Genomic DNA, 26,940 nt, shown 5'->3' with positions numbered 1-26,940 from the left:
GGTGCTTAGATCATGAGGACAGACCCTTCTTGAGCAAGAGTACCCTGATTAAAGTGACCAGATGAAGTCACTTTGACCTTTTGCTCTGTTTCAAGAAGCAATGAGACCCAACCTTTCTACCCAGAATCTGTCCATGTTGACATCTTGTTTTAGTTACCAGGATCATGAGAAAGAAACTTTGGTTGCACGCCTGCAAGGGGCTGGCTACAGGTGTGCCTGACCACACCTGCGAGGGCGTGGTCAGGGTTTAAGAGTGAGGGGCGATCATGTGGGCTTTCCTTCTTCCATTTCATCTTCAGCTTGCTGTACTTACTGCTGATCTGCCGGATGGCTAAGTCTTTCTGTAAGTAAGGATTTTCCCTAATAAATCCCCTTGTACTTAAAAGAAAGAAAGAAAGAAAGAAAGAAAGAAAGAAAGAAGAAAGAAAGAAAGAAAGAAAGAAACTTTGGTTGTGGATAGAACACCCAGCCTCAGGCATATGAGTATATGAAAAAACAAAACAAAAAACAATCCCTCCAGGAAGAAGGATCCAGAAAAGAGCAGGCAGAATGGCTGTAAATAGCTTATGCAAATACTCAGTGGCCATATAGGTATCCCTGTGATGTAACATGGGATGGCAGACTTCCAGCAAGGACCGGTAATGTGAAATTATTTACACACTGACTTCCAGAAACCATTCAAATGCTGTAGGAAAACAAATTTAAAATGGACACATACTGTCCAAGGACACAGTATATATCCAAGGAGAGCTGAAGCTCCTGCTACAGGTTCTGAAGGCTGCATCCGATGCCCTTCACAGGGAAAGGGCACGTCCTGCACAGTGTGGAGTCTGAATGGCCATTTGTGACATAGAACTGAGCATGAAATTCAAGAGCTGACAGCAGCATGCCCAGGAGGCGGCAAATGAGGAGCCACACTGAGAGCCCATCTGTCCACAGGGCACTCTGGCTGCAGCAGGGAAACACCTGAGCAGTGAAAGTTGGCAAGTGCAAAAAGGCAGGTCATGGAGAAAATCCCAGTCAGACCATAACATATTCTTCCCTGGCATAAAACTAAAAATAGATGATGGCAGGGAGCCACTCTCCAGGTAAGGGAGTCCTAGGAGAGATAGACAATTTTCCCTGACAGAGGTAGTCCCTTTGCTTTGTCACCTCAGGTGGTCTCTGGGATAAAGTCTGCTCTGTCCTCTGGACAGCAATGTTTCACAGAGGTGCCTGATGACCCTGGCTGACCCTAAGAACAATTAGAAGACGTTAAAGAACAAGGATTGATTAATGAGAAACAACAGACTGTCTGGTGGAGTTGCAGGCAGCGGTTGTGACGCATCTCTGAGGGTGATCCCAGCATCCCTCATGACTCAGCTTGCAGCTCCTCTGCTCCTCTCCAACTGCTCCCCCTCTCTCTGTGCTACAATCTGCTTGTGGGTGAGCGTTCTTGTCTCTGCACTGTCACCTCCCGCCCGAATCACTCCTTGTTTGTCCAATTCTTTTCTCAACACTATATTTTAGAGCAGTTTGGGGTTCACAGCAAAACTGACCAGGAGACACAGAAACATCCTATCACCCCTTCTTTAGACTGCAGAGCCTTCCCCATTGCCCACATTGTCACTAAAGCACCACAGGCATCTCAGTCCATGAACCTGGGTTGGCACATCACCCGCAGCCCACAGTGCACACTGGAGTTCCTCCCTTCAGCTGTGCAGGCTGTGGGTTTTGAAAAACTCAAAGTAACGTATATAATATATATCACAATTTTTACAGCCCTAGCAGACTTCTGGGCTCCCTGTGCCCTCCTCTCTGCCCCCCACCATGAAGTTTTGCTTGATCAGAATGCTAGACCGGAATTCACACCGCAAGCCTCTTCAGATCGGCCCTTTTCATTTAGCAATTTGCACTGAAGTCCTCCATTTCTGCCTCTCCTCTGATGGATAATCTTCAGTGTCAACCTGACAGGATCTAAAATGTACTAAGTTCTTAGTGAGTCTCCTTGTTGGGTGTGACTGAAAGGATGTTTCCAGACAGTGTTAACTGAGGGAAGAAGACCTGCCCTGAAGATGAGAGCTGGCATCCCGTGGACTGGGGCCAGATGGGATAAATAAGGAAATTGAGAAATCCAGCTGAGCGCTGGAATCCCCATTTTCTCCATTTCCTGATCTGTCCAGAAGTGAGCAAGCTCCTGCTGCCTCAAGCTCTTCCCGTCCGCCAGCATGCCTTCCTGGATAGAACAGACTGTATACCCTCAAACTGAGCTACAAGAAATTTTACTCCTTTGGGTGCTTTCTCTCAGATTTTTTGTCAGCCATAAGAAAGTAAGTCCTATAGTTTCATAACTCCTGCCTTTTCAGTGCTGAGTCATATCCCATTGTCTGTATATACCACAGTGTGAATGAATACTTGCCCATAGAAGGAATAGCGATTGCTTCCAAGTTTTGTTGGTTATGAATAAAACTACCTTGAATAAATATTCATGTGCAAGTTTTGATGTAGATGAAGTTTTCAGCTCTTCAAGGTACATGCTAAGGAGCACAGTGGCTGGATTGTATTGTGGAAGACAATGTTTAATCTTATGGGAATCTGGTCAACCGTCCTCCAAGGTGGCTGTGCTATTAGCCCTTTCCACTTCATGAATGAATGCTCTTCCGCTGTACATCCTGGCTGGTGTTTGGTGCTGTCCATGTTCCGACTCTGTTCTTCCTAATGTCTTGCTGACATTGTTGCTTCCTAACATTGCTTCTCTGATTTGCATTAAGATGTGATGCAGTGTATCCTTCCATGTGCTCATTCATTTTCTGTATATCTTATGTATAGATGTCTTTTACAATCTGTCCCAATTTCCACTGTGTCTGTTTTTTATTGTTGAGTATTTAGAGTTGCATGTGGCTTTGTGCACATTCCTATAAAAATATGCAGATATTTTTTGCAAATGCCTCACTATTTTTCATCCTTTCAGCCACTTTTGTGGAGACAAAAATGTAAATTTTAATGATGTCCTGCTTATGTGCCTTTGATGTTATGTCTAAAAATTCACCATCAAACCCAAGGTTGTCTAGATTTTCTCCTATGTTATCTCCTATGAATTTTATAGCTTTGCACCATACAACTATGTTTATCATCTATTTTGAGTTAACTTTGTGAAGAATATAAAGTCTGTGACCAAATTCTTTTTTTCCCCATGCAGATGTTCAGTTGTCCCAGTGCCATTTGCTGACAATCAGACTTAGTTACATTGTGTTGCCTTTGCTCCTGTGTAAAAGTTCTGCATACTGGGTTTATGAGAGTCTATTTCTGGTCTTACTAGTCCCCTCTCTCTCTCAGTCGATTTGGAGATTTCTATGGAGATGTACTCAAGGTCAAAGGTCCTTCCTTTAGTCGTGCTCTGTCTATAGATAAGTGTATCACATCATTCTTCATGCCTGTTACAGCTCTTTTGCCCCCAGTATTAGTTTTGTTATTGTTATTTGAGTTCTCATCTCTGCTCACATTGCCTGTCTGTCTTGCATGCTGCCTTTCTTTTGTTTCTCATATCCCATAGCATGCCATATTAGTCAGGGTTCTCCAGACAGAGCTCTCCTCTCTCTCTCTCTCTCTCTCTCTCTCTCTCTCTCTCTCTCTCTCTCTCTCTCTCTCTCACACACACACACACACACACACACACACACACACACACACACCCTTTGCCTCTGCGTGCTGTGATCAACTCTTGAGTTTGGATTCAACTCTTACCAGGTACCTCAGTGTCTCCAGCAGACCTGGAGAGCTACTTACCTGAGTTCAGAGTCTTCTTACTCACCTCTATTGGCTCCCAGTTCTGCCTCCCAGTCCTCTTAGAAGATCCTTGAAGTCTGCAGTGGCCTTTTTAACACTGTAGCCATTCTGTAGTGTGTGTGTGTGTGTGTGTGTGTGTGTGTGTGTGTGTGTGTGTGTGTGTGTAGGCGGTGTTTTTACTGTGTGGCAATAAGATGTGGTTCAAGAATTAACATGAGGAGCCAGGTGGTGGTGGCTCACACCTTTAGTCCCAGCACTCAGGTGGGGAGGGGCAGAGGCAGGTGGATCTCTGTGAGTTAGAGACCAGCCTGGTCTACAAGAGCTAGTTCCAGAACAGCCTCCAAAGCCACAGAGAAACCCTGTCTCAAAAAAAAAAACCCAAAAAATTAATAGGTAAGACATGAAAAAAGAAACTGTCTCAGATAGCTCTCAAAGAAGTGGAGATTATTCAGCAAATTGAAGACAATGACACTGCCTTATCTAATTTTTTATTAGTTGATAAATTCTGATATAGTGGAAGGACACAGACATGTTTGCATATTTCTGATGTAGCATACTCTTGACATAGGTCCATTTTCATTGATTAATTTGTGCCTTGATTTCTTTTAGGATGTGGTGAGTGTTTGAACCTAAGTCCTCCCTGTGACATCACTACCAAAACTTCTGATTTCACTAGGGTTATCCAGCCTGAGGAACCTTGAAAGAGAGGGACCAGGACAGGGGCTATAGGCCTCTAGGCACTGCATCGTAGTGTAAGATTGGGGAAAATGAGATAACACCAGGCTAGACCACGAACTATAATGGCCATGCATGGAAGACATGTATGTACTGAATAGGTATGGAAGCCCAGAAGGCTTTCTAGTCCTTTCTACTCATGTCTCGTTAGCCATGGAACCTTGAACACATTACTTGGCTTTAGAATAGAGTTACTTTAAGGTCTCCTCTCTTTTTAAAATGCTATAATTCCATAGAAAACATATCTTATGTGAGTTTCAGACTTAAGCTAGACCTACGTTAGAAATACAAAAATCTTGTTACAATAATTTCAATTAACCTATAAAATCAGACATATCTTTGAGTCATTCTCACCTGGAATATGGATGTAGACATTGATAACATGAAATTGCATAAGTGTGAGTGGAAAACATACATAATGCTTAACTGACATAAAAAAAAAACCCATCCCCAATGACAAGTGCATCGTTACAAATCCCATTGACCTATTGATGAAAAGGGCAGTGTTAAAATCTTCCAGTGTGTCACCTTTCAATCAGAAGACACAGTTAGGACTTTCAAACTTGTATTTTTCCATCAGTGTATGCCTGGAAGGTGAAGGTGGCACCCTTGGCACACAGGTGAAGTTTTTTTTTTTTTTTATTAAGAATTGATTGCTCTGCTCTGGTTTGCAGTTTGAATTGTGTGCTGAGGATCCTTGAAGGAGTTGTGAGTGCCCTGTAAATATAAGATTAGTTGAAACTGCCCTGGTTTAATTTAAGGCCTGCAGCTGTTCCTGTAGAGAAGCATCAAGTTTCAAACAGTTACAAAGACACGGTGTAAATAAACAGAAAGGGGAGCGGCTCCCAAGGAGAAAGTAAAAGTGAACCATGTGCATCCTTGTGGCACTGTCCCTTCTATGCAAGGTTTGCGGCTAAGACATGCATGTCAAAGTATGTAATTTAGTCTGTTTTAGTTTATGCTGCCAGGCAGCATACAAATAGCTCAAAATAAAAGATTAAGATTATTCAAAAGCTTGATATGTTTATGCCAGATAAAAACAGGCACCCACAGCTAAGCACTGAACCTTACTCCTAGAATCCAGTTGTGGAGAGGGAGGAAGGATGAGCAAAGGAGCCAAGACGGTGCTGCAGAAACCCACAGAAACAGTTGACCTGACCTACTAAGAGCATGGAGACCCTTGTCATAAAGCTGGGGAAACAACATCGGACCGCACCAAGCCCTCTGAATGTGGGTGCCAGCTAGGAGGCCAAGACAATCTATGGGACCTCTAACAGTGGAGCCAGTCTTTAACCCTAGAGCACAAATGGACTTTGGGAGCCCATTCCCTATGGAGGGATACTATTGCAGCCCAGATACAGCAAGGAGGGCCTGGGCCCTCCCCCAAATGATATGGACTTTGAAGGTCCCCTGTGGAGGGCCTCACTATCCCTGGGGAGGAGTTGGGGGATGGGTTGGTGGGGGGGTGGGGAACAGGGAAGGATGGAAGGGCGAGGGAATGGGAGGATAGATATGTAAATATGAGTAGTAACTAAAGAATAAAAAAGATAAATTAAATAATTAAATAATCAAATTACTTATAAATAAAGATAATTTAGCATCAGATGGTTACATTCACATAATTTGTTAAATGGATATATTATCTTCCTTGAAAAGAGCTATCATCACTTTAATAAGTAGTTTATTTACCTTCGGTTTCTTATGGTAACCACGATGTAAATTTCTTCTCAAATAATAAAGTTTTTCACTTACAATGGGACTTAAGGAAAGTGTTTTTCAAACACAGACTGTTATTGGATAGTTTCCCGTCTCTGGGTAAGAAAAGGGAAGCCATAAGTCAGGGAAGTCCATGTTCTGAGCACTGCTAGCTACTCCGAAGCCACTGAGGTGAGGGTTGACTTGGAGCCCACCAAAGAAGCCCATATACTCTTTCTCCTTCAAGACAAAGATTCTTTTCAGAAAGTGGGGCAGAGTTGACATGTCAGGGTGCTCGCTTTGCAGGAATGTTTGCGATTATGTGTGGCTCTGGCTTGAGTTTGGCACACCCGCGGGTGTGCACTGGAATTGCTTCCCAGTTTTAAGAGAGTCTGAGCCATTGAAGTCACTGGATAAAATTAGATTCGCCTGTTGCTACAGGAGGGGCAGAAATCTGAGCCAAGGGAGCCCTTTCTCAAGGCAGAGCCAGAAGTCGGTGTCCACCTCACACTACACAAATGGGAGTTTAAATCTTTCCACTCCCGCAGAGCTCGGTCCCTCATCAGGAATCAGTTCATCGGTGTGGTTTCTGAGTCGCTAAGGTAAGCAATCAGTGTCCACTTGGATTTTATAAGTCAAATAGGGATTTTTCTCCTCCAGTGGTATAATGGTTAATAATCCAAAATAATGCTGAATAAATTCTCTCAATTATATTTTAATTATTAACAAAATCCAGTCCCCCACCCCATTTCACCTGTGTTAGTTGTCCCAGCAACTTCTGAGCTATGCATTTAGCATGGCTGTGTTGCTGACATTTGCACACTTGTCATGACAGTGTGACTGGATCATGGAATGTTGACTCTGACAGTTAAACAGAGACGGTGTACCCTTTAAAGTCATCTTCAGCTCTCCCCAGGCCTTTTTGGTAGACTGAGTCTGATGCTTCAGACTTTCTGGGTGGTTTTCTCAGAGACACTAATAGGCACGAATGGGAACGAAGGTCAAGGTGCTTTATAAATTAAGAATGAAAAACATAAGAGCAAACTGTCGAGCCAGCTCTGGAACTGCTCTTGGACTGTTTCCCTCACAAGGTTTGGAAAAAAGAAAGTGAGATGCACAGACAAAAGCCACTCTGTGGGGTAACTGTCAAGAGGAACTGTGATTTATGACTGCTCAAATTAGGGTGGTTTCTTTGTGTTACTAAGTTACTATGTGGCGATTGGAAAATATGAGTTACTTTTAAAGGAATGAAGAACAACCAGGGAAAGAACAAACTGGCCTGGCTGAAAGATTACCCCCAGGATGGGGTGAGTCTGGGTTCATAGGAACTACAGAAACCTGGCCTATTTGCTTTTTGCCTCTTTTCTTGGAATAGCTAGATACAAGGAAATTCACTTTGGGAGTTTCAAAAGTAGTGGTTCAAGAGGAGTTAATTTTGTGAGTTGTAGAATGGTTTGAGATTTTCTTTCAAATCCAGAGACAGTAGTGTCTTAGATTGACTAGGTCTGTGATTCTGAAGACCACCAAGTCCAAGTTTCCAAGTGGCCTTCACAAATATGGCAGTTAAATACTGAAAATAACCCCTTCCACTTTGTCCTATAAAAATACACTTCCTGGGGCCTGAGGTAAAGTTCTGTGTTACAGTACTTACCTGGCATGTGTAAAATCCTATGTTCACAAGTAGGTAAATGATGATAGAAGATAGACAGACTGATAGATAGATAGATAGATAGATAGATAGACAGATAGATAGATGATAGAAGATAAATAGATAGATGATAGAAGATAGATAGACATACTGACAGGTAGACAGGGGGAGGCCTTAAATGCAATATGAAAACTAACACTGATTGTAAACTATAGCAGTGCCAGCTCCATTCTGTGCTGTGTTCTATCTACCTGTTCTGCTTCAGCCCCTGCCTTCGCTCTGGCCAACCATGACCCCTTTCTGCTTGCCAGCCATACCTAACCTCACTGTGGCTTCCTAGAGAAAAAGGACAGAGCCCTGAGGCTGTCTGTCATTTCTCCATTCCTTCAGGCCATGTCTTCTTTCCACCTCCCCTCTTCTCCCAATCAGTATCTGTGTAGCTCTACCCTTGCCAGGCCCCATGACAAAGCTCTATAATTCAACTCTTGGTTTTGGGTTCAACTCTTACCACTTGCCTCAGTGTCTCCAGCAGACCTCCAGGAGAGCTAGTCACCTGACCACCGTGGAGCTTCTTCCCCACCTCATGAGCTCCCAGCTCCGCCTTCCAGTCCTCTTGGAAGATCTTGACTCTGCAGTGACCTTTTTAACACTTTGTAGTCATTCTGCATTCTGTACTTTCTCTCTCTCTCTCTCTCTCTCTCTCTCTCTCTCTCTCTCTCTGTGTGTGTGTGTGTGTGTGTCTGTGTGTGTCTGTGTGTGTGTGTGTGTGTTTACTGTGTGAGGCATAAGGTGTGGTCTGAGAATTATCATAAGTAATTAATAAGTAATTAAGACTGGAAAAAAGATGCTGTGTTTGCCTCAGCTGACTGTCAAGGAAATTGAGATTATTGGACAAAGTGAAGCCAATGAAACTATCCTACCTTCAGCTCTATGACCTTCTTACGACAACTGTAAAACCTGTCCCACACTCTGTTTGTTCCCCTACAGACAGACAGCTTTTAATTTTGTCATGCAGATAATTTTCTGGGGAAGACTGTACAGAAGTATATTTTTATTTTGTAAGGAGTAAGTAAAGTCCTGAGTGAATATGTGTTGTCTGATAAGGCACAGCCATGTCAAGGACCCTAATGGCTTAGACCCATAGGAAATGGCAAGGCCTTCCCAGGGCGAGGCTCAGAGGAATGGCAAAGCCTTGCCACAGTGGTCTCTGTGTGGGTGTTGATACTGTGTGGAAAAAAAATGTCCACCATAACTTTCTCTGCCTGCCACTGACTGTTCCTACTGAGGGACTGTTTTCTGCTGTGTATGACTGCTCCTATTTATCTGTGTGTCATGACCCTGCCTCACTGTCCAGCTGTATGCAATAACCCTGCCCCCGTCCAATGGTATGTCACAAACACAAACAGCTTCGGGGATGCTGTGGCTTCTCCATCAGAGAGACCACATCACACAATGTCAGCTTTTCCATGTCCATATGTCTTTCCTTTCTTCATTCCCTCATTGCCCTGAGTCAGGGTTCTGGGACCCAAGCTATGCAAGGACAAGGCAGTAATTTGTGGCTTCATAAAGCATTCTAGACTTCTCTTAATCTCCCTCAAAACATCTAGGTCAGCCAGACTTTAGTGTGACTGGTGAACATGCAGCATAGATGAAAAAAGGGGGAAAAAACCTTAAAAAACACTGTATTATGTATTTGGAGGAATTGGCATTGAAAATCATTTTTATGTAACCACTATTCAAAATATTTTGGTATGAATGTAATGTAGAAAGCATAGTAATAAGTAAAATCTCTTATTTAATCATTTTAATAAATTGGCATTGGAAAGACTTGATTAACACATTGTAAAATAGTTACAGGGTAAGGTGTACTTTTTCAATATGTTTACACATGAAATCAGGAAAATTAGTATATCTATTGTGATAAATATACATTGCTTCTTTGTGGTTATAACATTCCAGATGCTAGCTTCTGATTATTTTGAAACATGTGATGCATATTTAAAACTAAAGGTAATAATTTGGTCATTGCTCTGATAAAATATTAGACCAAAGGCAACTCAGGAAAGAAAGGAAGGAAATAAGGAAGGGAAGAAGGAAAGAAGGGTTTATTTCATCTCACAGTTTGAAGCAGTGTAGTTCATCATTGTGGAGAAGGCATGACAGCAGTAAGAGACAACTGGCCAACCATCGTACTTGCAGTCAGGAATTAGGGAAGGTGAGGGATGAATGTTGGTGCTGAGTTGGTCCTTCCTCCTCTATTCAGTTCAAGATACAAGTTCATGGGATGCTACCACCTACATTCAGAGTGGATGTTCTCTTAGCTAAACTTCGCTAGAAATACCCTCACCGATAGGTGTATCTACTAGGTGATTCTAAATCCAGTCAGGTTGACAATGAAGATTATCTTTAAACTTACTGTGAGATAGATCATAAGGTGTTTCTCCTAACTAATACCCAGCACCTGTGGGTCAAACCTCTCCATCCCTCCCTATCTCAACTTTCGAAGCCTCTGGAAACCAACATTCCACTTTCAATTTCTACGAAAAACCTTTTCTTGTCTTTTCTTTCTTTCATTCTTTCTTTCTTTTTTGGCTGGTGAAAGGGTCTTACTATATAGCTCTGGCTGTTTTGAAACTAATTATGTAGACTCAGGCTGGCCTCAAACTTACAGAGATCTGCTTGCCTCTGTCTCTTGAGTGCTGGGATTGTAGCCTCCACCACCACGCCCAGCTCTTTATATGCTACACAAGTGGTGCTTGGCTTCCCATGCCTGGCTTATCTCACTTAACACTGCCATGTCCAATACCATCTGTGTTGTCACAAGCAACAGGATTTTGTCATTTTTGTGGCTAAAGAAAAATCCATCATATTTACACACACTGTATTTTCTCTGTCCACTCATCAGAAGCTGCATACCTTCTGGTGATTCTGTACTTAGGTTGTTGTGACTAAAACCCAATAGACATAGGATGCTGGAGTCACCTCAGCACACAGATCCTGATTTCCATGGATAAGAAACCTGTAGTGGGATTGCAGGGTCTCATGGATGTTCCCATTTTAGCTTTCTGAGGAAACCTCATACTTTTAACTGTAATGTGTTCTAATTTACATTCCACCAATACTATAAAACACGCTCCAGTTTCTCCAACTTTTGCCATCCTTCATCATTTTATGATAGCTATTCTAATAGATATGATGCTACCATTATAGGTTTGTATAGTGATTGTAGCTTTTTTTTTTTTGTCAACTTGTCAAAAAAGAGTCACCTGAGAAGACTCCTTAACTGAGGAATTGCCTCTATTGGATTAGCCTGTGGGCATGCCTGAGGGACATTTTCTTTATTGATGGTTTGTGTGGGAGGGCCCAGCTTACTGTGGGTAGTGCCAGCTCTAGGAAGGCAATCCTGCATGATATAAGAAAGCAGGCTAAATGAGCCATGAGAAGCAAGTCAGTAATCAACTTTTCTCTGTGGCCTCAGATTGAGTTCCTGCCTCCAGGCTGCTGCTTGAGTTCCTGCTGCTGATGGAGTGTGATTAGGTGGTCCATCAGTTTCTCTTTGAGCATGTGCATCAATTTTGTAGTATTTGAGACATCGTGGCTTGCTTGGAAATCATGCCTTCCCAGTTAAAGTCTCTATTTATTGACTGACAGTATACCTTAATTGATCACCCTTTGATTACCCTGATATTGGAAACAGGCTCATACAGCTGATAGTAGGACCACAACCACAAGGAACTGAAGACTTTCCTAGTGAAGACAAGAGAACAGTAGGTGCCCAGGTATCATATACAGAAGTAGACATTCACACAAAATAGTAGGCACTGACTATATTATGATGCAGAAGGAAACACTGGGAATCCCCTGAAATATGTTAAAAGAAAACAGTAGGTGCTTACTATAATATCACACAGAAGAAAAGCATAGGCATCTACCTTGAGTTCACAGAAAGGTATGAATGTGTTGCACCTTTCAACCACCACACTAGACTGCTGTTTTCAAATATATTTTGTATAATACTAACCCGAGAAATAGTAGATATCCACAAAAACACAAAGAAAACAGAAGGTACCCATTGTCACAGGATACAGGTAAATTAGGCACCCTCTACAATGACTCAGAGAAAACACCAAAACAGTAGGCATTCACTGTCCCATGACAGAAGGATGCACTCAGTAGTAGGTGCCCACTATTGCCCGATGCAGAAGTGCTGTGTCTAAGCCCTCAGCAGTTGCCCATAGCATTTTGTTACCACCTGCTGTGGACAGTTACAACTTTCCTGTCCCCGTGTGATGCATGTGCAGTAATTCAGGGGCTGATGTTTCCTATTATAAGAATGGAAGCCAAGTTGGTACCAAGTAACACCTGGTTGTGTTTAGGGTTAAGGAGGCTGAGTAACAGGGTTTTCATTATGGCCCTTTAACATATGCACTCTGAGGTGACTTAAGTGCTGTTCTTATTTGGTGGCTGTGCTTAATGGAAATGTGTGTCCTTTCACCAGTCCAGCCTCTTAACATATGCACTCCGAGGTGACTTAAGTGCTGTTCTTATTTGGTGGCTGTGCTTAATGGAAATGTGTGTCCTTTCACCAGTCCAGCCTCTTGTTGCTGATGATTCCCTGAGCCAAGCACTGTGTGCTTACACAGTGAAAGCTCTTGGTTTCTGAGTGTACCGAGTGAAAACCAGGACAAAGCACTGAGAGAATTTGAATTGCTTACTTTTGGAAACATAACACTGTGTTTTGAAATTAAGCTGTAGCTGAAGTTAGACCACAGCATTATAAGTTAATAATGTTAGGTCAGTCAGCTGGGCCTTTGGCTTGTCCCTTCTGGTTCTTCTACAGTGACTTCTGTTTGGGTTTGTCAGGGTGTGAGTGCTGTGTTCTTGTGATTTGGTATACTTATCAAGGGCCTTTTCTTTTTTAAACTGCCATTTTAAAAGTCAATCCCACTATCAAAAAAAATCAAGAACAGTTTTATGGTCTTTTAATGTGGATGTATTTGTAAGCATGCATAGCTGGTGCACTGTGTTCCCCGTATGCGTATATAACAGGATTATGTTTTATTTTGAAAATAGGACTGCTTGGATGGAGTCCAGAATTGTGATCCAACAGCTTCTCTGTATTTAGGTGTACCATGTAAGGTGACATAGGCAAAAATGAAGCACAACTATCCCTGAAACTATTTGGTCGTTGAACTGTGGTCATGAATTTGGGACAATGATGAAAACAGATTCATGTCATTCATTTTACTATGAGAAGGACTACACATACATAGATGCACATGCATACTTATAGCTCAGTCATTTCAATCCATGAAGAGAGGATGGCAGCTTCCCCAAAGCATGAGTCAAACTTGTGGTACATGTTCACACTTCAGTCCCGTGTGGATGGAGCAATAGGGGTCAGGGAGAAGTGATGTTTTTAGACAAGCTCACAGACTAAATTCAAACTCAGCATCCTCCTGCTACAGCTATCAGGCCATGCTTCTCTGGGATTTTCTAACTTCTACCTTCCAATATACAAATTTTATTTTCAGCTTGTCCTGGTTTGCTCTCTGTGGTGGTCTGAATGAGAATGGCCCCACAGGCTCATTTAATTGAATGCTTGGTCAACAGTTGGTGAACTGTTTAGGAAGGATTAGGAGATGTGGCCTCGTTGGAGGAGGTGTGTCACTGGGGAAGGGCTTTGAGGTTTCAAAAGCCCATGCCCGGCCCCCCTGTCTGTCTGCCCATCTCTCAAGATGTAAGCTCTCAGTTCCTGCCAAAGTGCCATGGCGGCATGCCTACTGCCATACTCCAGCATAATGGACTCTAATCTCTGGAACTGTAAACCCCAAATAAACTCTTTCTTCTATAAGTTGCCTCAAACATGGTTGCATAGAAGAGTAATAAGACATTTTTTATTGTTGTGATACAACACAAAAAGTGTTCATTTGGCTTAGAGGTCCTAATCACAGTCCATCAGTCAGGACAGGAACTCAAGGCAGGAACATAGAGACAAGAACTGAAGCAAAAGCCATGGAGGAGTGCTGCTTACTGGCTCCCTCCCAGGCTCAGGTTCAGCTTATTTCTGACCTAGGTGGCCCACTCACAGTGGGCCCTATCAATCATTGGCCAAGAAAATGCCCCCCCCCACTGATTTGCCTATCTAATGAGTCAATATCTCAGTTAAGAGTACTTCTTCCCAGATGACCCTAGTTTATGTCAAGTTGTTTAAAACAAAACACAAAACCTTACCAGTGCATAGCTATGTATAACTTGTCAGATATGTGGAACTCACCCTTTTGAGTTCTCAGACAGAATCAAATTTGTAAGTTTTCAAGACTCTGACTAGATTTATTTTTAACACCCCTACCCTTATGAAACCTTGGTGTTTTGTTTGTTTGCTGTTTTTGTTTGATTGAAAGTCTGTCCCTGTAGCTTAGGCTGACCTTGAACTCAAGTCCCTGATGTCTGAGGTTCTGGGTAACAGGATTGTAAGCGTATACCCCCACACCTGGCTCCCTTTCAAAGCTACATGCTATGAACTCCTTTTGAGCATGACTCATGTATTAGTCAACTTCGTGTGCGTGACTCCTGGAAGTGTCTTGTTTGGAGCAGATATGTAAGTAAGGGCTGCTTGGAGTACAGAATGTCATTGATCATCCATTACTTAGTAAGACAGAACAGACAATTCATTCAATCATTTGCCACATAACAACAATCAAAGGTGGGACTGGAGTGATAGCCCAGTAGTTAAGAGCGTTTGTTGCTCTTCAAGAGAATCTGGGTTCAATTTGCAGCCCCCACACGGTGGCTCACAAGCGTCTGTAACTCCAGGTCTAGAGGATCCTACACCCTCCTCTGGCCTCCATGGGGACTGAGTTCACATGACGCACAGACATGCATGCAGGCAAGACACTCATACACGCAAAATAAAATAAATAATTTCTTTAAAAAAGAACCAAAGAATGAGTAAGATAGAATAATCACCTGTAAGATGTTTTGCTTAAATAACAAAAGGGAGCTGTGTATTAAAAAACATAGTACATCTGATGTTTTCGTAGAAACTCTAGTGATTTATATCTAATGAGTGTTCTGTAAATATACTGGTATTTACATTTGAGTGATGCATTTAATGTCAATAATAATTAGGCATAATATCAATATACTTTGAAGGATGATTAACAGGGAATACAATATTTAATGATAACATCAATTATTTAAAGCTAGTTTATGAAATTAAAACTTGTTCAGTATACACATATTAAAATGCAGCATTATTTCTATGTCATTGAATGTAAGTACGAAGTACCAGACTATTCACTCTCTCTCTTGCTGTTGTACAAGGTTATAAATAGTCACAGAGTGCTCTGTGTTTTCAGATCAGTACAATCTCTTGCCAACATGAACTCCACCTTGCACGACCTCAAAGTACTGGGGACTGCCGTTCTGCTCAGTGCTCATTAGAATAAATATCTGATATTAGAGGAACTTCTGGGGTCCTTTACCACAGGTATTTTGATAGGGGAAGTCCTTCTGTGTATGTGTTTGTCTTATTGGTTGATAAATAAAGCACTGTTGGCCAATAGGAAAGCAAGTTAGGCAAGACTAGGGGAGAAGGAGGATTCTGGGAAATATAGAAAAGAGAGAGTCACCGTGTGATCTCAGGAAGAGAGGACGCATGCCACTGGCATCCTCTATAGGAAAAGTCTTTATAAAATATATAGATTAATGGTTATGGTTGCTACTTAAGACAGAGCTAGCAAATAAGAAATCTTAGTCATTGGTCAGCAGCATTGTAACTAATATAAGATTCTGTGTGTTATTTGGGTGTCCTACCGTAGCGGCAGAACTCAGGTGGCTGGCGGAAAGAGTTATCGTTACAGTATTTGGTGTCAGTACAAACAACAAAATCAGCTCTTCAGGAAGACTTTATATTATATACTACCTGCTCATCAATTCATGCTTCTCTGGAGGAAGACCTTTTTAATCCAGTGCAGCTTACGTCAGCAGGCAACAATTTAGGCCAAAAAAAAAAAAAAAAAAAAAAGTTAAAGAAGCGATCACCAAACATGAGAATGAGGCACAGTGGATCATGGCTGTAATCCCAGCACTCGGGAGGCAGAAGCCAAAGGCTTGCCATGAATTTGAGGTCAACCCAGGCCAGAATGAGTTCGAGGCCAGCCTGGGCAACAGAGTGAGATCTTTTTTTTTTTTTTTTTTTAAGTAAATAAGTTAAGGCTGCACAGATTTAACAGCAGAATGCTGAACAGCAAATGGGAATGGGAATGGTTCAGCTCAAAAGAGGGAGAACAGGAAGTGTCCCCAAGCTCCTGGCAGTGACGTGCAGCACATGAGTTGGACTCAGGAAGTGGGCCTAGCCCCTCCCGCCTGTGAGAGATGCAGTTGCAAAGGCGAGGGTGAGCATAAGGCACGGAAGGGTCCTCTTTCAGGGAGAAGTGCCAGGAGAACAGTGAACTAGGGAGACTCCTCAGGACCCAGCTCATCACCTATACATGTACAAATGAGAAAATTCAGGCCTCTAACATTTTATTGCTCTGATTCAGTTTAAATTCAAATAAAATGCTCTGGGTGTTTGTGCATGTAATGTCTTCATCTTATTCAGCAACTATTTACTGAGTTCATATAATACAGCAGATGCTATTTAGGTGTTGGGGCACAACAGAATGACCAAACAGTTGGGGACCCTACCTTCCTGGGGATTATATGTGGTGACTGAAACAAATACAGAAAAATATCCAGATAAAATGCACACTAACGCCTGTAGAGTTAAGTGATGTGGAACAAACTTAACCCAGAAGGAGCTTAGCATTATCTCAGCGGTGTGACTGAGCAGGGACTGCAGGGAAACTTCTGCACAGAGGACAGAAGCTACCGAGGCAGGAGCCACACTTGGGGTACATATTCATGCCTAAAACCGGTGGGCTGGAACAATAGGGGTCAGGGAGAAGTGACAGAGGTTGAAAGCAGGAGGAACCCTGTCAGTGGCAGTGAAGACATGGCTGTGAACTCCCAGACAGAGAACTATAAGAGGTAGCATAGAGATGGAAAGTGACCATGCTGTAAAAGGCCATCTTGGGGCTGTGGCAATAGCTCAACAGGTAAAGCACTTGTCACACAAGCATGATGACTGGAGTTCACACCCTCATGGTCACAAATGCCAGGTGGACTAAAATCCCAGACTGTAAGAGGCAGAGATAGGGTATCCTGGAACAAACTATAGTGGCTACCCAAATCAACAAGTTCTAAGATCAGCAAGAGACCTGTCTAAATATGTAAGAGAAAGAACAACTGAAGGAGACACCAGAGGTCAACCTACACACACACACACATATACACACACACAGAGGCACACACACACACACACACACACACACACACACAGAGGCACACACATATCTACATGGGAACACACACATAAACATATACACACAGGTACATACATGGGACACATATGTCTACATGGGAACACACACAAACATATACACACAGGCACACACATATGTCTATGTGGGAACATATACACATAATATATATATATATATATATATATATATATATATATATATATATGCAGGAACACACACACAAAGGAACACACACACAAGAATACACATGGGAACATACCTAGCACACACAACCACACATGAGAACACATATACCCATTTGGAAACACAGATGCATACAAGCATGTTTCACAGGCACACATATGCGAAAACAAGCATAAAGACAGTCTCCAGCCTGAATATTGGAGACTAATCATGTGAGGCTTGGGAGTGGAGGCTGAAAACAGTCAGGTGGCCACTAAAATAATCCCAGCAGCAGTGGTCAGACATTGATTGAAAAGAGTCCTGCCGAGGCTTATTGATGGATTAGATGTGAAGAAAGAAGAGAATGAAGGTAGACTTGACTCCAGGATGTTTGGTGTGAGCCACCTGAAGAATGAAGCTGCCACTAGAGGGATGAGAGAATATGTTGCTGAAAGGAGTTTTGTAAAGTCTGAGATGCCCTGTGGATATTGGAATCCTGGGTTCAAAGTAAATCAGGCTAGGAATGAATGTGTGTGTGTGCACGTGTGTGCATGTGTGCATGTGTGCATGCGTGTGTGTGTGTGTGTGTGTGTGTGTGCGCGCGCGCGCGCGCGCGCGCGCGCCGCGTGGGGCAGGGGGGGGGGAGGGTGTCAGAGGACAACTTTCAGGAGTTGGTTTTTGCTTTCCACCCTTTGGATCCCAGAAATCCAGCCCTGGCCATCAGGCTTGATGACAGGTACCCTTACCGACTGAACAGGGTCCCAACATTTACTTTCTAAAGCATTCTAATGACACTGTAACGTAGAAACATACTAATTTTATCACAGTCTGCAGGAGATTCTGGGTGAACTCACTTATCACCATTTCGTCAGACGATGCCACGAAGATTCAAATCCCTTCTTAGTGGGCTCAGCAGTTCATAAAGTGGAGAACACCTTGTTCCTGTCATACCTCACAAGTGACTACATCATCCTGTCATGCCTCAGTGGTTATTTGTCATTTATTTAATGTGTATATTTAGTGTGGGCCAGAGTTTATGTATGTGTACTATGTGTGTGCATCAGATCCTCTGGAACTGGAGTTACAGGCAATGGTGAGCCATACAACAATGTGGGTTTGGGGATCAAACCAGGTCCTCAGCAAGTGCTCTCAATTGCTGGGTCCCTCTCAGTTTTATATCGTGAACTTTGTATCATTTTAGAGCAGAGACATTAATGACTTCCAAAGATGTCTATATCCAACACTTCAAACCTAGGCATGTCCCAGCCTTTCATGGAAAGAGGAATTTGGCCTATGTGATAGTGCTGGCTCATGAGGTGGGAAAATGATCCTGAGTTCTCTGGGGAGTCCAAAGCCAACATGAGATGGGATGTAGGGGTTGGGCAGGGATGACCAAGTCAGAGAAGATGTGCAGATGGAAACAGCCTGGAGGCCAGAGCTTGGGGCAGATTCTCAGCTAGATCCTTCAGAAGAATGTAGCCTGGCCACACTGAGTTTTTGACCCGCAGATGCATTTTCTGATTGCAAGAAACAGCATGTACATAAGCCAGTCAGCTTGGGATAATTTGTGACATCACCAACGGGAAGTGTTATGTAGAGGAACATAAAGAAATGTGAACACAAGTTCGTATACTCTTGCTGATTTTATTGTTCTTTAACAATACTATAAAACAGTATGCTTACCTGCCTTCGATGCAGACCCTCAGGACACCCTTCCCACAGAATCGCACAAGCTCAGTGACAGAAACCCTCCCAGGGTTATCCAACCCAGTGGCCAGGATAGCTATGGATAAGGCCATCACAAAGGCTTAGCTTACTTACAATATTGTGGGATTTTTAAAATTCTTTTTTATAATTCGATTGTGTGGCAAAATGTTGGGTATTCCCTGGGTCTAGACAAAGAGAAATAATAGACGGAGTGAAAGGATTGAGCACTGCATTGGCTTCTCTCAGGAAAGGATTGCAGTGGATGGAGGGAGGAGATGAAGTCAAATAAGCATATAGGGACCAGCTTGCACCCAGCCTCTCGGGTGAAGGATGCTGGCGTGTGTGGCGGGGAGCCATCATAAGTTTGTAAACACCGTGACAAGAACTTCCTTACATTTTACACATTGGCTAGTGGGTAGGGAAAGGTGCCTGGAGTAGAAGAAAACAAAGTCAGATTCTGCCTTTGTGTGGGTGGGACAGTCTGTGGTGGCTTCCATTGCTGGCTGCCACATCGGGCATGTGCAGATGGCGGCAGAAGGCAGAACTAGTAAGAACAGCTGGACAGGGGCCAAAGGGAAGAGAGCAAACCCAGATGATGTCAGTTGGAGCAAGGGAATGAATGGCAGAGGCCTTTCTGATATAAAGAAGACTGAAAAAGAACTGAGGGAATAGCACCTGGTGAAGCTGCCAGCCCTTGGTGCTCCACAGCTCGCAGGGTCAGTCCTGAGGACTTGGGAATTCTTTGTGATAGAAACACACTTTTGCCTTGTCACAACACTGGAGAAATGTCCAGCATTAAATGGGAAATAGACAAAGAACTATCTGGACAATGGTTCATTTTTGGTATGGCTGCCTCCAAATCACCCCTAAAAATGAACATACACCTTATTCGTGAGGTGTCTGACAGGAGACCCTCTCAAGTGGTATGTAGGCATATGTGCCGTTTCTAGTCAATCTTCAGCATTCATGACTTTCACTGATGGAGAGGAACATTTTCCTTTATACTTGGTGTAAAAGTAAAAGATTTATTTTTAATTGGAACTTGTTTGTTGACAAAAACAGTAATTGTAAACATTTACTTTCACACATATTATAATCTACCTTAAAGTAAGTCAGTTCTTGACAAAGATGTGTTGCAAAATCCTTCATAATTCTGGATAATTTAGCTGAAGGAAGACTTAAATTTAACTACTCAGAGTCAAACTGAGTAATTATATTAAAATATGGATACCAGCTTGATCTTTCTTCCTATTTGATAACTTGACTTAAAGATGACTGCTTCAATGTCAAGTTCAGCTCTGCAGAGTTTTGAAAGCCACAGGTGTGGAGGCGCGCACATGTGCACATGCAAAATTGATTAAAATCGGAAAATATGGCCACTGGATTTTAAGTGGATTGGTCACATCCAAACTATCTAAAAAGACAAGTTAAAAATCTTCTTGTGGTTGAGACAGTATAACATGTTTCAAAGTAATAGTACCTCTCTCTCTCTCTCTCTCTCTCTCTCTCTCTCTCTCTCTCTCTCTCTGTCTCTCTCTCATATTTGTTGTTCCTTTGAGACAGGGCTTGAGCTCACTATGTAACCAAGAACTCCTTTGAACTCCCGCCCCCCCCCCAACCCCGGAGCTCTGGGATTGTAGGTGTGCACCCGATACCCAGATTCTGGTCTCTTAAAAATTATTACTTCTAGAAATTTAGGTCTGGGGTAAATTTGTTTTCTAGACTCATAATAAATCAGTACTGACAACTAAGTTTTCTCTCCCCCCTCCTCCCTTCTCTCCAGTCTCTGCCTCCTTTACTCCCCTAGAAGATGGTACGAGAACAGTACACCACAGTCACAGAGGGCACCCACATAGAGAGGCCCGAGAACCAGCACGTCTACAAGATCGGGATTTATGGCTGGAGGAAGCGCTGCCTCTACCTCTTTGTTCTTCTCTTGCTTATCATCCTTGTTGTGAATCTTGCTCTCACAATCTGGATTCTGAAAGTGATGTGGTTTTCTCCAGTGAGTATTGCCTTTTCCCGAACATGCTCCAAATGTGCTGGATTATTGTCTTAATGGTTTGTGGATAGAAGTTCCCTGTCTTTGTCGGGATTTTCTGTAGCTAAATGGCATTGTGCTCTGACTCACTGTAAACTACGATGTGTTGATTGATTGGGTGAGGGGTTCTTATTGCACTGTATTTTTCGTTAATCATTATCTCTATAGGGTAGGGAAAGTCTAATCTTTGTGACTGGTTGAGTCAGCATATCTTAATGATCATTTGTAGAATGTAGTCTATAGAACTATATAAATCACAGATTTTCCTAATGCCATCGTCCTATATGTTTAGCATTTGCACGTCTGCTGTTATTAAGTTTATATTTCTATAAAATACCTTTTGGCTAGTTGTGTTTATTGTCACTTAGTGTTGTCATAGGTGATATTACCCTTTCTTTCTAAGAGGCCGAGACCCCCAGGTGGATTCATTCTTACAAGGATTTGAAGTTAATTCCCTTTACTGTGCAGCAGTGGGATCTGCTACCCAGGACTGTGCAATGAAGAGCCTATCACTGGGCAGCAGTGCACAGTGTTTTTAGCGGCCTCTGGGGCATTTCCTTAGATGAGTGTTTATCATTAAGTAGCTGGTGATTCTTCACTGGGAGCTGGGGAGTGGAAATAGATAACATCTTGGCAATTTTTATTTTGATCTGAGATGTCATCATTTGGAGAGAATTAAAAACTCAGAAAAGAATGCAGCTACACAGCTGATCTTTGGCTTTTGGCGAATGCATGGTGATCCTGGGAGAGCATCCAGATACAACATTTGAGCCAGGCATGGTGGTGCACATGCTTAATCCAGAACTCAGTGGGTAGAGGCAGGAGGCTCTGGAGCTCCAAGTGATCCTCGAGTGTATAGTGAGTTCAGGGATACCACAGACTGCATGAGACACTATCTCAGAGAGCCAAAAATGTCTGTGTGTTTGGCATGGAAGACAGCTCAGTGAAGAGCACTTACCAGCATGCATGGAACTTGAAGTGAATGTCCACCACCTCAATCCTGCCAATCACCACTGTTTTTTTTTTTTCCCTAAAATCCCACTCACAACTCTCAAAATCTCCTTTAAGTTGAAATCTACCTCAGTGTTACAACATCACCAATTGGTCTAGAGCAGGATCCTGTCCCACCCCTGAATAACTCAGATCCTATGCACCAACATGAATGGCATTGTAAGTTCCCGGATGGCCATGGTTTTAATGCTGTTATTTGCTGAGTCAAAGCAGCTGAAATTGTAAGCAAGCTCCATATCATTTCCTTGGAAACTTTGCTTATCTTTCTGAGCTTGAGACTCAGAATGAGCAAAACCACTCCCCATCAGAACCCTACGGATATATTCTTCACCCTAGATATTTCAACCGGGACCCAATCTTTTCAGTGAACATGCTGGTGGGGAACTGAGCACAGATGGACCTCATCTTGTGATGGAGCCCAGTAGTACAGTGCCTGAATTATGTTCTCCACGACTGTCAGCAGTAGGGGCAGTCGGCTTCTTCCATTTCTCCAACATGTGCCAAGCCAGAACCTCTTCTGTGTTGATATTGAAGCCCATCAGAGGGCTCTCTAGGACCCTTCACAATAGACTTGTGTCCCTTCAGACATATGATAACATGTTCTAGAATGTGATAGTCAACAGGAGATGCAGTGAAAATCAAAACTCTTTCTAAAAAAAAAAAACAAAAAAGAGTTGCACAACTCAGTGTGGAATGAAGTGTGCATCTCAATGCCCTTTGCCTCTGTCTTAGTTACTTTTCTATTGCTGTGATAAAACACTGCAACCAAGGTAATGTATAGCTGAAAGCCCAGAGACTCAATGGCAAACACAAGACAATTCACTTCCTGTCTTGTGTTTGCCATTGAGTCTCTGGGCTTTCAGTTTCTTGCCCTGGCTACCATGCCTGCCTGCTGCCATGCTTCCCCACCATGATGGTAAGAGTCTTCTCCACCTGTAATGTAAGCCTAAATAAATTCTTCCTTCTATACATTACCTTGGTTGCAGTGTTTTATCACTAGCAGTAACATCCTCCCTCCTAAACCTCCCCATACAGTGCCACCTACTGGGGACCAAGCATCAACTTCTTGAGCTTGTTGGGGTGTCTCATTCAAACCACAACAACTTTTTTCTTCACTAGTGTACTTGATAGAACAAATGATTCTGAGGTCCCTCCTGGTATAAAGTTGATGTTGCTATGCCCAATGAACTTTGCTCGTGGATTTTAAATGTTAGCCTCTTATTTTTGTGGACCCAGATTCTCAATCACATAAAACATTTGTTGCTCTATTATTGTACGGACATAGCACTGAATCCTAACTTTATGATTATTTGCACTTTTTTTTTTATAAAATCAATTAGAAGATTATCATAATAGCCACTAAATACCTTTATATTGTTAAAAATCTTTCCTTTTAAATGCCTTTATTTCCTTCTCAATAACCTACTTGACAGAATTGTAAGATGTCCCCATGATGTCCACCCACTGGGTTACAGCCCCTGTAACCCTGCCTTTGAGTGTGGGTGGGCCAATGGTTTGCTTCATCCAATAGGAGATGGTGAAAGTGATGGGGCAGCCTTCCTTCTGTTACCTTATAATTATACCAGGGAGGAGTCAGCAGGTGTAAGTAAGGCTTCAAATCAGTTGATTCTGAATTCATGGAAAGGACTATTCTTGGTGGGTTGGCCCTTGTTGTAAGGACTTAGATCCCTGCTATAGGGATTCTTGTAAGACAGCAGTTCTCAACCTGTGAGTCATGACCCCTTTGGTGGGTCAAGCTACCCTTTTATGGGGTTGAATATCAGATATCCTGAATATCTAATATTTACATTATGGTTCACAACAGACACGAAATTATAGTTATGAAGTAACAATGAAATAACTTTATGGTTAGGGTCACCACAACTGTATTAAAGGGTATGTATTAAAGGAACTGTATTAAAGGGTGGCAGCTTTGGAAAGGTTGAGAACCACTGTGGTAAGGTGTTCCCCAACTGACCTTGTGTTGCTGTGCTTAGAAGGTTCCTGGAGCAACTTAGTATCTCCCTCTGTGTTGTCTTACACTCAGTAGGCAAGTGGACTTGCTATTAAGCCTGACAAGCTGTGTTGGATTCCTGGGACCCACAAGGCCAAGGGAAAGAACCAATTCCTGAAAGTTGTCCTCTGACACAGACTACGGCACATATGTGCCCACATGTAATCCATCCACACATACATACATATCTTTAAAAATAAAAGAAAAGCACTAATAATAAGGTTTATTTTCTTTTATATGGGCATGGGATCTTAGATGTTTATTATAAAATGATTTGTTAAATCTTACATGAATCTCCCAAATAGACCCTTGTATTTGCAAAAGATTTTTAAAAATGAATATTGAATACAGACAACTAAAGTTTCAAGTAGACATTTAGGAGAAATACAGAAAAATAAATGGAATATATGGAGATGTGGAGATGTGTGTGTAATTTTAGTTAGCCCAAAAGAAGGGAAAAATAAAGCAATGGAAAGCTCATATCTCTTTTTCTTTAACAGATAGGAATGGGTCACTTGCATGTTACACAAGATGGACTTCGCCTGGAAGGGGAATCAGAGTTTTTATTTCCACTATATGTCAAAGAAATACGCTCCAGAGTGGTAAGAAGACTGTGTCTCACGTGATTTGTAAAAAATAATTAATGGTTAAGCACAGCAATTCATGGTATGTCCAATCTAACACATTCATGGTATGTCCAATCTAACTGTGTGCTACTGGACAACCTTACTTTACAGAATATATGCTATAAGGATTTTACTCTTAAACATTTCAGCTCTGAGTTTAGTAGCCTCAGCAATTTATTCCATAGGGGAAAAACATAATTGAGAATGAAAAATCTTTACCCAGAACAATTGACTATCCCTGCATTGATATTGTGGGATATTTGTTTAACTAGGTAACGTTGTGTTACATTTGTTTGTGTTGCAGAATAATTATTTAACTATGTAAAGATGTGTTGCTCTTTCATCCTGCCCGCCTAAGGCACCTGACTGGTCTAATAAGAAGCTGTATGGCCAATAGCTAGGCAGCAGAGAGATAGGTGAGGCTTGTGGGCAGATAGAATAAATAGGAGGAGGAATGTAGGCTGAGAGAGACAGAAGAGAAAAGGGAGAAAGCGAGGGAGATATAGTGGGAAATTACGAATACGGAGCCAAGTGGAAATATAAGGGTATTTAATAGGGAAAAGTCTTACTTACAGAGCGACCTAGCCAGCTGGCGTGGCAGCGGTCTGTACACAAGCCCAAAAGTGAAACCGAAAGAGAGACCGAAATCCCATGCAAATCTCGCTCTACGTCACCCTGACCACGCCCTTGCAAGCGTGGTCAGGCACACCTATAGCCAGCCCCTAAGTAGGCGTGGCTACAGCTTCCCATACAGGGAGATACCTGGGCCAACCAGCCAGGCAGCTACCAGCCATTTAGACAGAGTAGGACATACAGAAGGAAAGAAAGGTAAAAAGCCGTGAGGCAAAATGTAGATGAAGAGAAACAGGTAAAAATAAGTTATAAAAGCTGGCCAGAAATGAACCTTGCACATTGGTGCAAGCAGCTTTAAATAGACTTGAAAAGACAAAAGAAATTCCTGTCACAGAGACTTTCTGCGTTACTTGCACTGCTTAGAGGCTTGTGAGCCTGAGATTTGCCATAAGCCGATCCAAATCAGGCCCTTCGAAATAATCGTGAACTTGAAAAGCAAATCAAGATTTGCCTTGCCTCCCTGGAACTTAAGAAAGGGATCACAGGGACTGAAGTAAAGATATCCCAAAAGAAGCAACAGGCCTTTCACCAGGGTCTCCTTCCAGCAACAGAGTGACAGCATGAGAGCCACAGTCAGACATGACACAAAGGGAGGTCCTAGAGAGGACCCAGCATAGGGGAAGTCTTATCCAGGGTTGTGTTGTATTATTTCTAGGAATCTTGCTGGCAGGAGGGGCATTCAGATGACCTGTAATTCAGGCGGATTCATGCATGAGTCAGATGTAACATTTTTTCTGGCAGTACATTTACATTAACCCTAGTAGCATTTAGACGTGTTACACACACTGCAGTATGAAGACAAGGAAAATTAGCACGTGTTTTTGTTAGAAAGAAAGTCTGGTGTGAATAAATTAACATATGAAATCTTATTCTTCCCCATTTCCCAATTTAGGGAGTAACAGACAGCAGGGCCTGATGACTAAAGTCAGGTAAATAGATCATAGCCAATGCGACCTTCTAGAATTAACAACTTTTAGTTCCATTTTGTCAGGCTGTCATTTCCAGAATGCTTTAAAAAGAACAGGTTGTACAAGTAGAAAGAAAGTCAGACGACCAACCATATATTAGAGGCTCACAATGTGACATCAATGTCAATCAGGGCATAAAACTACAGAAACCATGAACAGAACAGAGCTGTGCAGCAGTTTGTAACAAATGTGACTTCCCAAGGGTAGCATATGCAGAACAAATCTCCCCTCAGACACCCGCCTGCAGACAATGTTAGTTATGTTTTTTCTAGGGGGCAGTTTTCTATAAAATCCCAGCGAGTGGGCTGCCTCATCAGTCTGAGGAGTTTGCCATTCAGCAGTAACCTGCAGTGCTGAGCTGAAGGAATGTCTTCCTCATGAATGCAATTCAGCATGTGACTTGCCTCTGACTCTAGCTATGTAGTGCCCTCAAAAGCTGTGGGGCTGGGAGTGAGTCAAATGTCTACATCACAAGCATGAGGACCTGAGTTTGCACAGTCATGGTGTCCCACTCTCAAGCTCATACTCAGGAACACCAAGAAATACATGTTGCATACTTTTCAAAAT

At 42.5% G+C, this 26,940-nt stretch overlaps 1 protein-coding gene across 1 annotated transcript in view; it reads left to right on the top strand.

The window, feature by feature from the left end:
- The first annotated feature begins 1,252 nt into the window (after positions 1-1,252).
- Sgcg (sarcoglycan gamma) overlaps positions 1,253-26,940 on the top strand; it is a 41,801-nt gene continuing 16,113 nt past the window's right edge. Inside the window, exons 1-3 of the mRNA XM_035452559.1 lie at positions 1,253-2,309; positions 20,864-21,085; positions 24,647-24,748. Coding sequence (XP_035308450.1) covers positions 20,891-21,085; positions 24,647-24,748 — 297 coding nt within the window. The 5' untranslated portion in view covers positions 1,253-2,309; positions 20,864-20,890. The remainder of the gene's footprint in view (positions 2,310-20,863; positions 21,086-24,646; positions 24,749-26,940) is intronic.

Source organism: Cricetulus griseus (genome assembly GCF_003668045.3).
Source record: "Cricetulus griseus strain 17A/GY chromosome 1 unlocalized genomic scaffold, alternate assembly CriGri-PICRH-1.0 chr1_1, whole genome shotgun sequence".
Lineage (NCBI taxonomy): Eukaryota > Metazoa > Chordata > Mammalia > Rodentia > Cricetidae > Cricetulus > Cricetulus griseus.
Note: the sequence above shows the minus strand (reverse complement) of the source record. Positions and strands in the feature narration are given on the sequence as shown.